The 15,049-nt window shown below is 40.5% G+C and overlaps 1 protein-coding gene and 1 pseudogene across 1 annotated transcript in view; one reads left to right on the top strand and one right to left on the bottom strand.

Annotated features, from left to right (window-relative positions):
• NAMPT (nicotinamide phosphoribosyltransferase) overlaps positions 1-3,644 on the top strand; it is a 34,879-nt gene extending 31,235 nt beyond the window's left edge. Inside the window, exon 11 of the mRNA XM_021719452.1 lies at positions 730-3,644. Coding sequence (XP_021575127.1) covers positions 730-840 — 111 coding nt within the window. The 3' untranslated portion in view covers positions 841-3,644. The remainder of the gene's footprint in view (positions 1-729) is intronic.
• An 8,702-nt stretch (positions 3,645-12,346) lies between these two features.
• Positions 12,347-13,288, bottom strand: LOC103274314 (annotated as a pseudogene).
• Positions 13,289-15,049: the final 1,761 nt, after the last annotated feature.

The raw sequence follows: 15,049 nt of genomic DNA, 5'->3' as shown, positions 1-15,049 counted from the left end.
AGTGATAGCGCACGCCTGTAATTCCGGCTACTTGGAAGGCTGAGGCGGAAGGATCGCCGGAGCCCAGCAGGTCGAGGCTGCGGTGGCCGAGAGCGGCCACTGCACTCCAGTCTGGGCGACAGAGTGAGACTCCAACTCAAAAAAAAAAAAAAGAAAACTGGTTTAAGAATGTAATATTTAGGTAGGGTGCAGTAGCTCACACCTGTAATCTCAGCACTGTGGAAGGCTAAGGCAGGAGCATTACTTGAGGCCAGGAGTTCGAAACCAGCCTGGGCATCACAGTCAGAACTAATCTCTATAAAAAAAAAATCAAAAAAATTAGCCAGTGTGCGCAGCTGAAGTCCTAGATACTTGGGAAGCTAAGGCAGGAGAATTGCTTTAGCCCAGGAGGTTAAGGCTACAGTGAGCTGTGATTGTGCCCCTTGCTTATCCTGCACTATAGTAGAGTGAGACCTTGACTCAAAAAAAAAATGTAGTATTTAGTATTTATCTTCTTTCTTTTTATAAAAGTTAAATATTTCCACAAACCAGGCAACTCAGGTATTTGCCATCTTAGATAGTACCTTGCTCTGCCTGCTCCACCAGCATTTTTTGTGCATTAAATCATTTCACAACTTGAACACCATTGACATCTCTGTATTTGACTGGTTGGTCTAATTCATCAAGTGTGATTTAGGTATTCTGCTTGATAGTCTCTTTAATATAATAATTACATTTATATTTATACAGGATCTTCTCCATACTGTCTTCAAGAATGGGAAAGTGACAAAAAGCTACTCATTTGATGAAGTAAGAAAAAATGCACAGCTGAATATTGAACTGGATGCAGCACCTCATTAGACTTTGTTTTACAACTGGGTGTGTGTTGTGTGTGCGTGTGTATGTATACACCTGTGTGTGAGTATGTAATACATGTTTATTGTACAGATATATGGGGTTTCTTTGTGTTTTATGATACATTACAGCCAAATTATTTGTTGGTTTATGGACATATTGCCCTTTCATTTTTCCCCCAGTGTTTAGGTGATCTCAAATTAGAAATGCACTTAACTATGTAAGAGATTAATGCTAAAGTAAGCTTTTTAGGGCCCTTTGCCAATAGGTAGTAATTCAATCTGGTATCTTTTCACAAATAACAGAACTAAGAAACTTTTATATATAACTGATCACATAAAACAGATTTGCATAAAATTATCATGATTGCTTTATGTTTATATTTAACTTGTATTTTTGTACAAACAAGATTGTGTAAGATATATTTAAAGTTTCAGTGATTTAACAGTCTTTCCAACTTTTCATGATTTTTATGAGCACAGACTTTCAAGAGAATACTTGAAAATAAATTACATTGCCTTTTGTCCATTAATCAGCAAATAAAACATGGCCTTAACAAAGTTGTTTGTGTTATTGTACAATTTGGAAATTATGTCAGGACATACCCTATAGAATTACTAACCTCACTGCCCCTTGTAGAATATGTATTAATCATTCTACATTAAGGAAAATAATGGTTCTTACTGGAATGTCTAGGCACTGTATAGTTATTATATTCCTTGGTCATTGTATTGTACCAGTGAAATGCCAAATTTCAAAGGCCTGTACTGCAATTTTATATGTCAGAGATTGCCTGTGGCTCTAATATGCACCTCAAGGTTTTAAGGAGATAATGTTTTTAGAGAGAATTTCTGCTTCCGCTACAGAATATATACATAAATGTAAAATATTGACAAAAGTGGAAGTAGTGTATTTTAAAGTAATTACACTTCTGAATTTATTTTTCATATTCTATAGTTGGTATGACTTAAATGAATTACTGGAGTGGGTAGTGAGTGTACTTATTTTAAATGTTTTGATTCTGTTATATTTTTCATTAAGTTTTTAAAAAATTAAATTGGATATTAAATTGTATGGACATCATTTATTAATTTTAAACTGAATCCCTCAATAAAAGTCAAGTAAATTCTTAAATGAGTAAATTATCCCAGTGAAAAGCATGATGGCATTGAATTTCAAAAGAAGAAATTTAACTAAAAGCAGAAAGTTGGCTAAATTCAAAGTGCTTGATATCAAAATATTCTAGACTGATTAACTGAATCAGTTATCACATCTGACTAGAGACCAGTTTCTTCCAAATGATTTTTATATATATGTAGGTCTGCTCTTTTAAGGAAAGTGGAGCTGGCCATCGGTGGCCCGAAGGCGAAATTTGGACTGCTCTTTTCTTACGAAGGCATACTGTACTGGCAGCAGGAATTGAGTAGTTGCAATAGAGCCCAAATGGTCTACAGAACCTGAAGTGTTTACTATCTGGCCCTTTACTCAAAATTACACAAGAAGTCTCCCAACCCCTGTTCTAAGAAGAAGAGTGCCTTGCATTTTAAGGGAAAGTTGGTTTCCAGCGAAGGGAGGCGGCTAAATAATTGATGTGGAGTTTACCTCTTTTGGCCTTTCTTTTCTCATTTAAGAACCTGATACTGGAGGGCTGATTTAGAAAATTTTTAACAACTTAACATTAAATGTGAAATTGTAAAATTGAAAAGCCATAAGTCATCTGTCTTAAACAGTATGAGAAAAGTTTTATCATTAAAATAATTAGGGTGAGTTATTTTCATTAAATGTCTTTTATAAGTGGAATATAGGTTTTCCAGATGATTCTCAACACTTACTTAGTGAGAACAATGAACATAATTCACTTTGAGTAAGAGTCTTCATCCTGTAATCTCCGATAAAAATAATTTTAAGGTTTTTAAAAAATGTATTTAAGTAAAGATTAGTAGTGTTAAAAAGACCAAACCTTTCTTCACAAAATGTACTAAGGAACTTATAAAAATTTTTTTTTAAGTATACTTATTACCAATAACAACTTGGATAACCACCCATCATTTTGTATATCAGCTGTTTAAACATTGGAATTATACTGCAGACAGTATTTTTGTGTTCTGCAAATTTCAGCAGCTTCAGAATAGAGGAGTTTTATTTTGAAACTTTTAGTGAATGCTAAAAGCTGTACAATTGTTCACAACCACATATTAGGAGGTAGAATTGGTTAACCCTATTAGCTCTTAGCCACTGAGAACTGATTAATCCTGTCACTCAGCACTGAGTATTCGGCTGTCCCCATTCTGAGCCTCAAATGGTTAACATGAATGTCAACTAGAACTCTGCTGTGTATCACCCTTAAATCAGTCTAACTCTTCCAGACAAAAGCAAATGACATTTAAGGGTTTAAATCATTAGCTCTATGGTTGACATTAATCCCTCCTTGATTCATATCATCATCAAGTATTTATATTTTAAATAGGAGGTAGAAGTTCTGTGTTAAGGCACTTTATTTGTACACTAAAAGTAAAATGGTTTCTATGATTATCCCTTATTTCCTTTTTTGAAATACATTGTTATACACAAATTTTATAATGAAATCCACCTTGGAAAATTAGAAAGGGAAAAATGGCAAGGCATTTATTGTTCTGTTTGCCATAACTTAGAACTCACACTTAAACAAGTGCTTTATAGTTTTACATTCCTTTTTAACCCATTCAGTGGAGAATGTCAGTTTTTCTCCCAAGTTGTATGTTTATTCTAATATGTACTCAACACCAAGTATAAAGATGTAATGAACATGGAAATAAAATTTAGCTCTATTAGTGAAGTGTTAAGTTTGTGTGCTTCAAGTAATACCATTTCAAGAGCTACGTTTTTTAGGTGTTACTTCAGTTCAGAGGATGGGAGAGGGGAGGTGTCAAGGTTGACTCCTAACTTCTGCCTTGTGCAACTCTATGGCTGGCAGTGCCTTTTACCAAGAGAGAACACTAGAGGGATGCCAGATTTGGGAGGAAAGAGCAGATTCCTCTGTTAAGATTTGAGATGCCTTTGGGACATTTAAATGTGGATATTAAGCAGGTAATTGATAACACGGGTTGGGGACAGAAGGGTCTCAAGGTATGAATTTGATATATATGAAGTCATTGGAGGTACACGATAACAGGTAGTTTTTTAGGAGTTGGCAAACCCCAAGCCATAGGCCAGATCCATTCCACCATCTGTTTTTTTAATTTTATTGGAACATAGCCACGCCTACTCATTTAATTATTGTCTTTGCTTTCATGCTGCAGTAGCAGAGTTGAGCAGTTGCAACAGTGAAATTGTTGCTGCAAAGCCTAAAATAATTTACTATCAGGCCCATTATGGGAAAGTATGCTAATCTCTGCAATGGCGTGTAAAGAGGATCTAGGGCAGAACCAGGAGTAACTCTTGAAGGTTAAGTGGCTGAGTAGAGGAAACTGGCAAGCTTAGCTAAAGAGGTGAGAGGACAAGCAAGAGGAGTGACATCACAACAGCCAAAGGAAGCATTTTTGTCAACTCAGGTATTGAATGCTACTAAGAGATCAAATAGAATAAAGAATTTAGAACAGCTGCTGGAGTTAGCCACATGGAAATCATTAGTGCCTTAGAGGCGGTCTCTTCCAGGCAGCAGAGGAGGCAGATGTGGGAGAGAAGCTGTCTTATACAAGCAACTCTGAATCAGGGATGTGCAAAGGAGGAGCAAATGAAGCAACCATGTATCTTTCCTTTCCCCCTTAGCTACTCGACTGCTTTATCTCTGAAAAGGGTCCAGGAAAGAGAGAAGTTGATAGTAAGAAAGGAAAAGGAACCCCTATTGGCTTGGGAGCAGGTGCTTGCCTTAGTTTTCTCTGAAGTCAGAGACCAGATCCCACTTACGGATGGTTTACATTTATTTATGCTCACCCTGGAGAAAAGAAGGCTCACTCTGGTTGTCAACAGAATTCAATTAGAGACATAGTTATCCTGACCAGCTTTATTTCTTAAATTCTGTAATTGGCAACTGAACTGTTATCCTTTGACATAAACTAGGGAATGCCTGTTGTAGTTTGTATTATGATGGATTAGCTGTTGTGCTTACAGGCTCTCTTGAATTGACAAGTTTCATTCTCAGTTGTTCTTCCTGAATAACCAGAAAATTCTACCAGATCTCTGAGCCTGGAAGAAAACTCACCTTCAGCCTCTCACTTTCTAGTCCTTCCTCTTCAGCCAACAAACATGTTCCTGTTTGTCACACCCTTAACAAGAGAGGAAAAAAAAGTAACTCACTTGATAACACTAGCTCTAGTTAAGGTAATACTTTAAAATATAGACCAGAAACCAAGGTATAAACAAATTATTTGTCTAAGTTACCTTATATGTAATTTAGTAGTTTATGACTCTCTAGGGTCTTAGATCTTTAAGAACTTGAGGAGAGCTGTGTACCCCTCTTCCCAGAAAAATTCTCACTTTTTAATTAACATGCATATAATGTAAGGGAGTTTATTTCACAGACTTCACATCGGGAATTCCTCTAGTTAATTGCAGAACAGATTAGGAATCAGGGCTTTTACTCACAGATGTCTCTATTTGAATTTCTAGTGGTACTCGAGAATTTTTAGGTTTTAATCACCTTAAACTGTGGAACAAGGCAAAATAAATAAATATAATTTTAATTCAACTCTCAAAGTTTCTATAGATTTTACTGATGCAGATTCCAAAATCTCTGGCTATTTTAAATGCCCTTTTTATAGGTGGAGAAACAGGGTTAACAAGCAAAATTAAGAAATCTGACCACATGATATATAGGAAGATCAAGAAGAAAACCCCGTAATCTTTGCAAACCAGCAACACCAGACTTTTGACAAAGGCTTTCTCTGTATTTGTATAAGATTACCTTTCTTATAATCAGATTTTGTCTTCAGAAATGTAAGCAGGCAAGGTAATTCTGACCAACACCCCCACTGAAAACAAGGACTGATGGATAACTTTTTTCCTTAAAAGTTTAAAGGTGCCAACCACATTGGCTCATGACTGTAATCCCAGCACTTTGGGAGGCAGAGGCAAGACGGAGGCAAGACAATTGCCTGAGACCAAGGGTTTGAGACGAGCCTGGACACAAAACTTGGTGAGACCTCATCTCCACAATAAATCACGCATGGTGGTGTGCCTATAGTTCCAGCTACTTGGAAGGCTGAGGTGGAAGGATCACCTGAGCCCAGCAGATCCTAGCTGCAGTAGCTGTGAGCATGTTACTGCACTTCAGCCTGGATGACAGAGTGAGACTCTGACTCTAAGAAAATAAAAAAGTAAAATGAAAAAAGTTTAAAGGTATTGAGCTAACAGGATGGTAAGAAATTACCAAGTGAAAATCCAAGTGAAATGGGACCCTGAGAGATAGCGAAACACTGAAAGTGCTTTTGTCCTGCAGTATTTACCAAACCGTGATGATGAGCTTCAGTTTTCATGAACTGAAAGGACATGATGACCAGAAATCACAGACCCTCTTGCCATAAAGCAGCCACCCCAAAGGGATATACTTCAGGCTGAAAGTGAATCAGTAGTAATTTCCACACTCCTAGGAAACGGCAAGCTTTAGTTCTGGGCTAATCAAGGTGTCATTGCAAGTTGGCCCTTACAGTCCAACTTCACATCTACATATTACAAAAAACCTCAAGCTGTAAACTTAGATTAAATTGGACAGCAGAGATTCCAAAATGCCTGACAAAAGTAAATGCAGATTCTCCGAGAGATACTTTCATCCTCAGCCTCAAAGAATTCCCGAAGTCATTTTCTAAGAAAAATGAACAACCCAAAGTAACTAATCACATAGGAAACAAGACATGAATAAGAGCAGCAGAAAAGTGATTCAAAAGTGTTCAAATGCTGAAGTTATGAGACAGGTTATACATTAACTGCTTAATATATTTTTTTAATAAAATATACATTTTAAGATACTTGCAGGGAATAAGAATTTTTTAAAAATTGACAGACTTAAGGGATTAATAGAACTTGTGGAAATGAAAAATAACTGAAATTAACAGCTATAGAGGGCACCGATGACTTGGAAGGCAGGTCAGAAGGAATTCATAATGTGACACAAAGCAAATGCAATCAAAGCTAAGCAGCATGAAAGAGTGAAAAAGTACCTGGGCACCATGACTTGTGCCTGTAATCCTAGCTACACGGGAGGTTGAAGTGGAGGATCACTTGAGCCCAGGAGTCCGAGGCTGCAGGGCACCATGGTTTGTGCCTTATATCTAGCTGCTCAGGAGGCTGAGGTGAGGAGATCACTAGAGTCTCAGGTTGCAGTGAGCCATGATCATGCCACTGCACTCCAGCCTGGGTGACAGAGTGAGACCCCATCTCTAAAAAAAAAGCTAAGTTTTAAAAAGTAATTTTTTAAAGAATGAATGAAAAAGCCTAACATGTCTAATCACTGCTATTGAAGCAGAGGAAAGAAAAATGGGGTAGAAATTATATTTTAGGAGATAAGGGCTCAGGATTTACCTGAGCTGATGAGAAGCAACAATCATAAGCTCAATGAATCCCAAGCAAGAGAAATTAAATCAATACCCAGACTCATTATAGTGAAACTGCAAATCAAAAGCAACAAAAGAAAGTACACTAGCCGGGCTCGGTGGCTCAGCCTGTAATCTCGCGCCTTTGGGAGGCCGAGGTGAGTGGATTGCCTGAGCCTGCAGGTTCGAGACCCGCCTGGGCAGCGAGACCTCATCTCTACAGTAAATCAAAAAATCTGCTGGGCGTGGTAGCACGTGCCTGTAGTTCCAGCTACTTGGAAGGCTGAGGCGGAAGGATCGCCGGAGCCCAGAAAGTCGAGGCTGCGGTGGCCAGGAGCGGCCACTGCACTCCAGTCTGGGCAACAGAGTGAGACTCCGACTCAGAAACAAACAAAAAACAAAGAGACACATCTAAAACAAGATGCCAAAAGTTTGAAAATATTTTTAAATAAACAATTTACTGGAAATAACTGCTGCCATTTCCTTTCAATCCAAGAACTTGTTTGCTCAGGGCTTCTGACCACGCCAGGCTGAAGCAACAGTGTGCTAACAAAGTGTGGCCCTCAAAAGGGACAGCGCATTCCAGCACCGTGCTGTGGCTTTATTTACCAAGCTTTTGGGATAATGCATGCCTCAGGCAAAGAGCTCTTAGTGCCCCCTCGGGCGATGATGACGCACAGGAAACCACATTTAGAAATGTCAGAGGATAGTTTAGTGCAGGAAAAGATGCACTCTGAGAAATAGTGCTTGCTGTGAAGTATTTTTCTGGATCTTCTTGCCTCTCATGTTTATATCTTTCACATCCATTCTCTGTCTTTTGTCTACAAGGTACAATGTTTAGGTACATTATCTTTTTTATTCAGTACTTGGCAGAAGGAGAGGGAGGATCAGAATTACTGTGGGGTTTTTCTGAGACACATATGTTTATTCCTGAAAGTCTGATACATGCCAGGATATGACAATAAAAGGGGCCTGTGTAGGTTTAGATAAAACACCAGAGAACTCTTAAACACCCATCATCTTTGGTTGAGAACCACTACTCTAGTAAACCACTACCCAAATATTGATGCAGGACTTCATCCTTGAGCGTTGGATAAACCATAATACCTCCATTCTAAACGTTGGTGCATAGCATTCTCCCTTATGCTAAAAGGGTGAGGCACAGTGCAGAATGGCCAAGAAGGGTTCTGGGAGGTTTACAACAATTTGTCATCACCCTAGCCTGCCTGAGGAAGGAAAGGTCACTGTATTTTTTCCTACAAGAAGCAAAGAGGAAAATGACTTCACTCTGGGAAAAGGACACATTTTATATCATTTCCAGGCTCTGCAAATCTATTAACCAGTCTAGACCATCCCTTCCTCTTCTCACATAAGATGACCTGGAAAAATAGGCCTCTGAGGAGGTTTCTATCAACAATTTCCATGTACAAAAATTTCTAGGTATATACTTTTCTGTGTTACCTATATTTTCTACAGTGTGCAAGTATTTTATTAACAAGAAATGACAAGCATTTTTTGATAAACACAATCACAAATACTGATCTCATAAATCAACAGAGGGGTGTACAGGACTCCTGGAAATGAGTTTTTCTAATCCTGAAGTGGGCAAGGAGAGCTTTGTGCTATCAAGGGTCACTGGGCCCATTGAAAAGACAGAGGGCCACTGAACCAAAAAGCAACTGAATCTAGCATTCTGTGTGCATGTGTATGGATATGTGTGAGCATGTGTATATATACAGAGAGAGAAATACCTTATTCCCTCTCAATTAGTTTTGAAACTAGGAGCAGAGAACAAAACAATTTATGTACCACAAATAGTTAAAAGGTATACTTCAGTTCCATATTATACCCAGGGACACTTAAAATCTTGATAGACAAAATTTCTAATTCATTGGATAAACCATTTATCTGGCAGGTGCGTATCTGTTTCCATCACTAGGTAATATGCTCTAAGAGGAGAAAAGTGCCCAACATGTTTGACTGTGTTCCTGGGGCCTACGCAAGGGCCCGGCCTGTGGCAGACATAACACAATAACAAACGGAGTGGAGAAAGTTTCATAACTTTACAAGTCTCACTTCTACCTTATGCCATCCCTCACTGCCAAACCATATCTTGTTCTCTGCCCATTTCTCCTATTCCATACTCCCAGGGCCTTTTACATTAAACCAAATGCTGGTATTTTTTAAGGCAGAAAACAAATGGTCAGTGGGAAGCGGTCATCTACTGAAGTTGTCCTCAGTCATTTGCAACTCGTGGGGAATTCTGGACTATCATTTCCATCTGCTTTACCCAGCAAAGATCCAAAGAGATGATTCCCCAACAGACTTTCAGAACTACCACAAGCAGCATGAAGCTCTCTTCAGCAATTTACAGTTCAGAAGGCCTGGGTTTCCAGGGTAGTCAGAACTCCCTTAGCAAAATCTCGGATCTTCCAGCTCATAATTTTTGTTTGTTTTTACTTTTCTGACCACAAGTCCACTAAGAAACACATTTCACTTTGCAACCCATTACACACACACATACATGTGTTAGTGAAACTCTATACAATTCACTCTGATATTGCTGATCTGTTCGACATGGTTCTATTCTATCCTGGGGTTTTTTTTTTTTGGTTTGTTTTCTTAATGCCAGTTTTAGCTCACAAAATGTATTTCTTGAACCACTAATGGTTATGACCCGCAGTCGAAAAACTCTTGACCTAAGCTTACCCAGTACAGTATCACGCACCTTGGTCTCACATTCACAAGATCACAGGAAGTCTCTCCAGGAAGCCTCAAGTCAAGCTGAGTCCTAAGCCAAACTCAAGGGCTCTCACTAATAACCAAATGAGCTTCAGGAATGCAGTGAAAAAACCGACTTGCTCACAGTGCCATTTCCTAGGTAAAGAAAGATAGATTGGAAGGGAAAGAAATGAATTTTATGCGTGTCAACTCTGCTGGGTAGGCAAGCCAGGTCTTTACATGATCCCCTCATAGCTCTCTCTGGTAGGCATCATCTCCACTCTACAGGTGAAAAAAACCTGATGAGCACAAATGAAAAGGAGCATGTCAAAGGCCACACAGCTAGTAAGGAACAAAGTGAGATTCCAGTCAGGGTTACCTGACTCCACCACGCCCATTCTCCTGACCATACTGTACCAACCATGTGGAAAGAGTGCTTTCCTCTTGCTCTCTGCTCCTGTGTCTGGCCACACACAGCATCTTACTCCAGATCTGGTTTTATAGTCACTTTCTCCAGGAAGGCCCCTCTGAGAAGTCACATTTGTTAATCTCTAGACATGTAGTTAGCACTGTATCTTTCCTCGAGGTTTTGCAATGGTTGGTCATTGTGTGTGCACAGTATCAAGTGTGTATGAGAGAGTGTGAATGTGTGTGTATCTATTGCTCTTCAACAGCCAAAATCACACACATCTTCCAGTAAATAGGCATCTGCAGTTTTGGAGCTATACGTCAGGCTCCACGATTTTCTGGTGTCTCATCTGACCCAGCTACTTGAAAATGACTAGCCAGAGCATGCCCAGCTATTTTTAGTTCCTTCTGTCGCTGACCTAGACTGTTCGCTGAGGCAGTAGGAGCTGGGAAGGGCTTTATCAGCCTCAACCAAACCATATCCCTCAGGAAGCTGGCCTCCTACAGCTTTGGGGCAAGGGCTGAAAATAAATCATGTGGGCAGAGCTTTCCAGGTGGGGGATAGAGTAGATGGCTACCCCTACCAGCATTGGGGGCTGCTGCCTTGGCCATCTGAGGCTGTGGGAGAGGAGAAAGCAAGGAACATGAAGAGGGAGGTGAGGGCTCCCAAGCAAGTCTGCAACCAACTCTAAGCGCAGAACCACCCGTAAGTCATGAAAAGAACCAGAGATGCTTCCCCTCCCTGACCATCTTCCCTGGGCTTTCCTAAAAGGTATTCTGGTATACACAGCACCATGGGAAACTAGAAGCAACTCACTCAAGGCCTGCACTTGGAGGAGTAGCATACACTCACTCCTGGCAAGGGGGCAGCCTACTAGACACAAGGCAGATTCCTTTCGTTGGAATGTGTCCTTTTGACTGGGACACTCTTAATTCTTAACAACTGCCCAGGTGCCAACTCAGCATGTATCCTGATCAACCTCACTTTTAAATATTTTTCTACATAGATTGGCTTAAGAATATGTAGAAAAATTGTAACTCTATAGAAATAAATGGAATATATATGTGGATATGTAGACTAAAGAGCTTACATGGAGAGGTTATATATGACAGTTTCTTTCCAAAACACTCACATCAGGACTAATAATTAGTACTTCAGAGAAAAACGGTCTTTCAGTTCTATTGGTATGAATTCACATCTTTGCTCGAGGCAGCAAAACCAAAAGGAATAAGTCATGACTTTTCAACTCGTTTAAACCAGTATTTTGCCTCAATATAAGTAGACTAGAAGGAACTAGTTTCTCTGCCTGTCTCTGTTTTTCAGAGTAATATGAGGGAAAATATCAAAAAGTTTTACAGTTTCTCCTGAGTATAGTCCATGATTCTTTTTTGTTTTCTCTGCTAATCACAGATCTGAAGAGTGATATGATAATGTACAGAGATTTTGTGTTCAAAAGTTTTTGACATTTAAGTAACCCATCTATGAGCACATTTTTTCATGAGGAGTCATAGCATCTAACAATTTTTTTTTAGCATTATCAGTGAGCTGATTAATTTCTGTGATAAAATAACAGAAGTTAGAAGGAATTCATTTTCACCATATTCTAAATGAAATTCAAATTCCATTGTTTATATTAGTTCACACTGAAGACTGTGTGTGTGTGTGTGTGTGTGTGTGTATGTGTGTGTGTGTTTGCAATTCACCAAATCAATGTTTTATTAAAAACGCAAGCACACAGTGGTAACAAAGGCAGAGCCTGGGAAAGGAGGCACAAGACCTCCTATGTGGGGACAGTCGGACTACATAGTGCTTCTAAAGGCACATCTCACTATAAGAAAGAGGGTATCTTCAAAACCAGACAGACGAGCTAGATAAATTAGGTGGCAGCTTTGTCTTGAAGAGGCCTTAAGGCAGCTTCACTCCCCTGAGGAATGTAAGGCAGAGGCAGATTTACACTGGAGTGTTCACAGATCCCTCCACTGTGCTGAGTGGGCTCATCAGGACCTGAGATGGTTCCAGAAGCAGGAACGGTGACAGCAGATTTTCCCTGCAGCTGCTTTCCTTTCTCAGAAGGGAAGGAATGTTCTCCAAGGAAAACTAGAGAGAGAAGCTCCGGCCAGCTCAGGAGCTCAGGGAACCAGATTCTTGGGAGAGCAGGCGGAAGGCACAGGCCCTTTCTGGCACCCTCCAGCTTGGCAGGCTTTTGACACAGGAACAGGGTTGCACACAGGTCCAAAGGCCTTGCCTGGGGTCACTGATCACTGCAGAGCTCCCGAGTGGCCTAGAGGCTGTGGCCTCATCAGACGTCTGCATCTATGTACTAGGTGACATGTGATCTTGCAGGACAGCCATATGCTTGACTTGTAGAGGAAGGTGGCCATGAATCCAAAGACCTCTCTGATGACCAGTCCACTCTGGTTATAGCTCTTAAAGGCTGCCACAATGAAGGCAATCAGCAGGAGGAGGATGCCAATTAAATAGTGCAAGAGCTCCGACAGGGGCCAACTGATACAGGTGAGCACGTGGTAGAAGCAGAAGCCGTGGACCAGGTAAAAGATCAGGATCATGATCAAGCTGCAAATGGTGACCACTTCAAAGTAGCTGTAGGCGCTGTGGTCAGTCCACAGAGAGCTCTACACACAGATGAAGGCGATCAGCAGGGTGACCATCTACGCCACCTTCAGCAGGGCCATGTGTATGCTGGGGGTCCACTGGGTCCAGCTACCCTACACCGAGGGCTTGCACCAGGGGCCATACTTCCACCAGGTCCGAGCACGCCACCACCGCTGCTGCACGTGGTGCAGAGGAACGCCGACAATAATTTTTAACATCATCAAATATCCAGTATGCAGATTTTCTTGATTTTTCTCACAATTTTTCTGAGATTCCGAATTCTACTGGATTCAGCATTGAAACAAGGGCCATAACATCTGGGGAATGGGCCACCTGAGACCCAATCCTCCCCACTACACAATATGTCCATGAAACAAATAGGCATGTGTACCCCGAATCTAAAGTTAAAGATTAAAAAAAAATTCCAATCAGTTGGTATGCCTCTTAAGTCCATTTAAATCTGTGGGGTTCCCTACCCTCGTCTCCTTCTTTCTCCCTTTCATTGATCTATTTTCTGAATGGAGTGTCTCCTTGGTGGTGCAGACCTTCCCACAGTCTGGAGTGCTGGTTTTCTCCCCGTGGTGGTTTAACATGCTCCTCAGTCCTCTATATTTTCCGTAAATGGTGGTTAAATGTAGGGGCTTGATCAAATTCAGATTTAATATTTTTAGTAATACTTATTTTACTGAAGGCTTTGCAGACATCCATAAAGAGGTCCAGGGTGTCTGGCTGTCTAGTCTTGTGATGTTGGCAGACATGTATGATCTTTGCCTAGATCATTAATTCAGTTGGAGTTGAAAAGTGATATTCGAATTCCATTATTCCTGTATAATTTATCATCTGGGATACATCCACAAAAGAATCATTCTTTCATCAACTATGTGATTTCTCTGAGGTACATGTCACACAGGAAAAACAGGATAAATGCTTGGGTCTTTCCATTTACCAGTTTTCAAAACAATGAGCTGGTTCCCTAGAATCCTCCAAAGGTAACCAATGAGGTGTGTTTCAGTTTTCTATTATTATCATTATGAACTGAAGGGTTAGCAGATACCCACCTGTCTTCCCTGGGCTCACCTGGATCCTACCTGCATCTGTGCACACTGACAGCTTCTCATGTCACCCTCCTTTAGCTTCTTTGAGAGCTTTCTTCAGAAATGCTAGAGATTTAATGCCTCCAAAGACAAACCTTAACCAGTGAGGGGCGGATTCCCCTTCCCTCGGTGGGATGATGCTACATCATTTAGGAGAGGGTGCTGCACAAAAGTGACTGTCTTCCCTTCCCTGTTCTACTCTCCTCACTCTCTGACTTGTGTTTCCTGGGATCACCTCTCAAATTGTAGTGGCCGAAAGTTCAATCCGAAAGACCACCAAGAGCCAATTCTGATGAAAGTTCAAGAGGGTCTTTATTTGCAAGCTCGAGCCTGGACCTCTGTCGACAACTGACGCAGTGGAGTACACCCAGAGGTCCTGACTTCCTTAAGCAGATGCCTTTTATGCTTTTACACAAAGGGAGGAGGAGTTTGGGGGGGCTTTCCAGTCTTGTTACCATTTAATTGGGTAGTAACCTCTGGTGGTCAGCTTAATCGTGGAGGATTGGCTAGCCTGACTCGGGCTGACCTTGGCCCACTAACTAGGGAAGTTGCAGAGACATCTGGAAACTTAGGTGATTTCTCCCTGGCACCTGATTGGTTGTTGCTAAGGGGATAGTGAGACAAGGGAAGAATAACTGGAGCTTTGCAGTTTTCCCCATAACTGGAACTTTAAACAGTTACAGGTTATGTTTAAGACAGAAAACGAAAAATGGCTGTGCTATTGTCCACAAGCTGATTACATATTTATTGGGTTATAGTATGCTCTTAACCTAAGTCTATGGTATACTCTATTACGGTCCTCTCAAAATGTGCTACCAGCATTCAATTCTTGCCTCGTTGTCTGCTTTGGGAAGAATTAAGATAGATCCAAC

Source organism: Carlito syrichta, unplaced genomic scaffold, assembly GCF_000164805.1.
Source record: "Carlito syrichta isolate Samal-C Ts95f unplaced genomic scaffold, Tarsius_syrichta-2.0.1 Scaffold314713, whole genome shotgun sequence".
In the NCBI taxonomy this organism is placed as follows: domain Eukaryota; kingdom Metazoa; phylum Chordata; class Mammalia; order Primates; family Tarsiidae; genus Carlito; species Carlito syrichta.
Note: the sequence above shows the minus strand (reverse complement) of the source record. Positions and strands in the feature narration are given on the sequence as shown.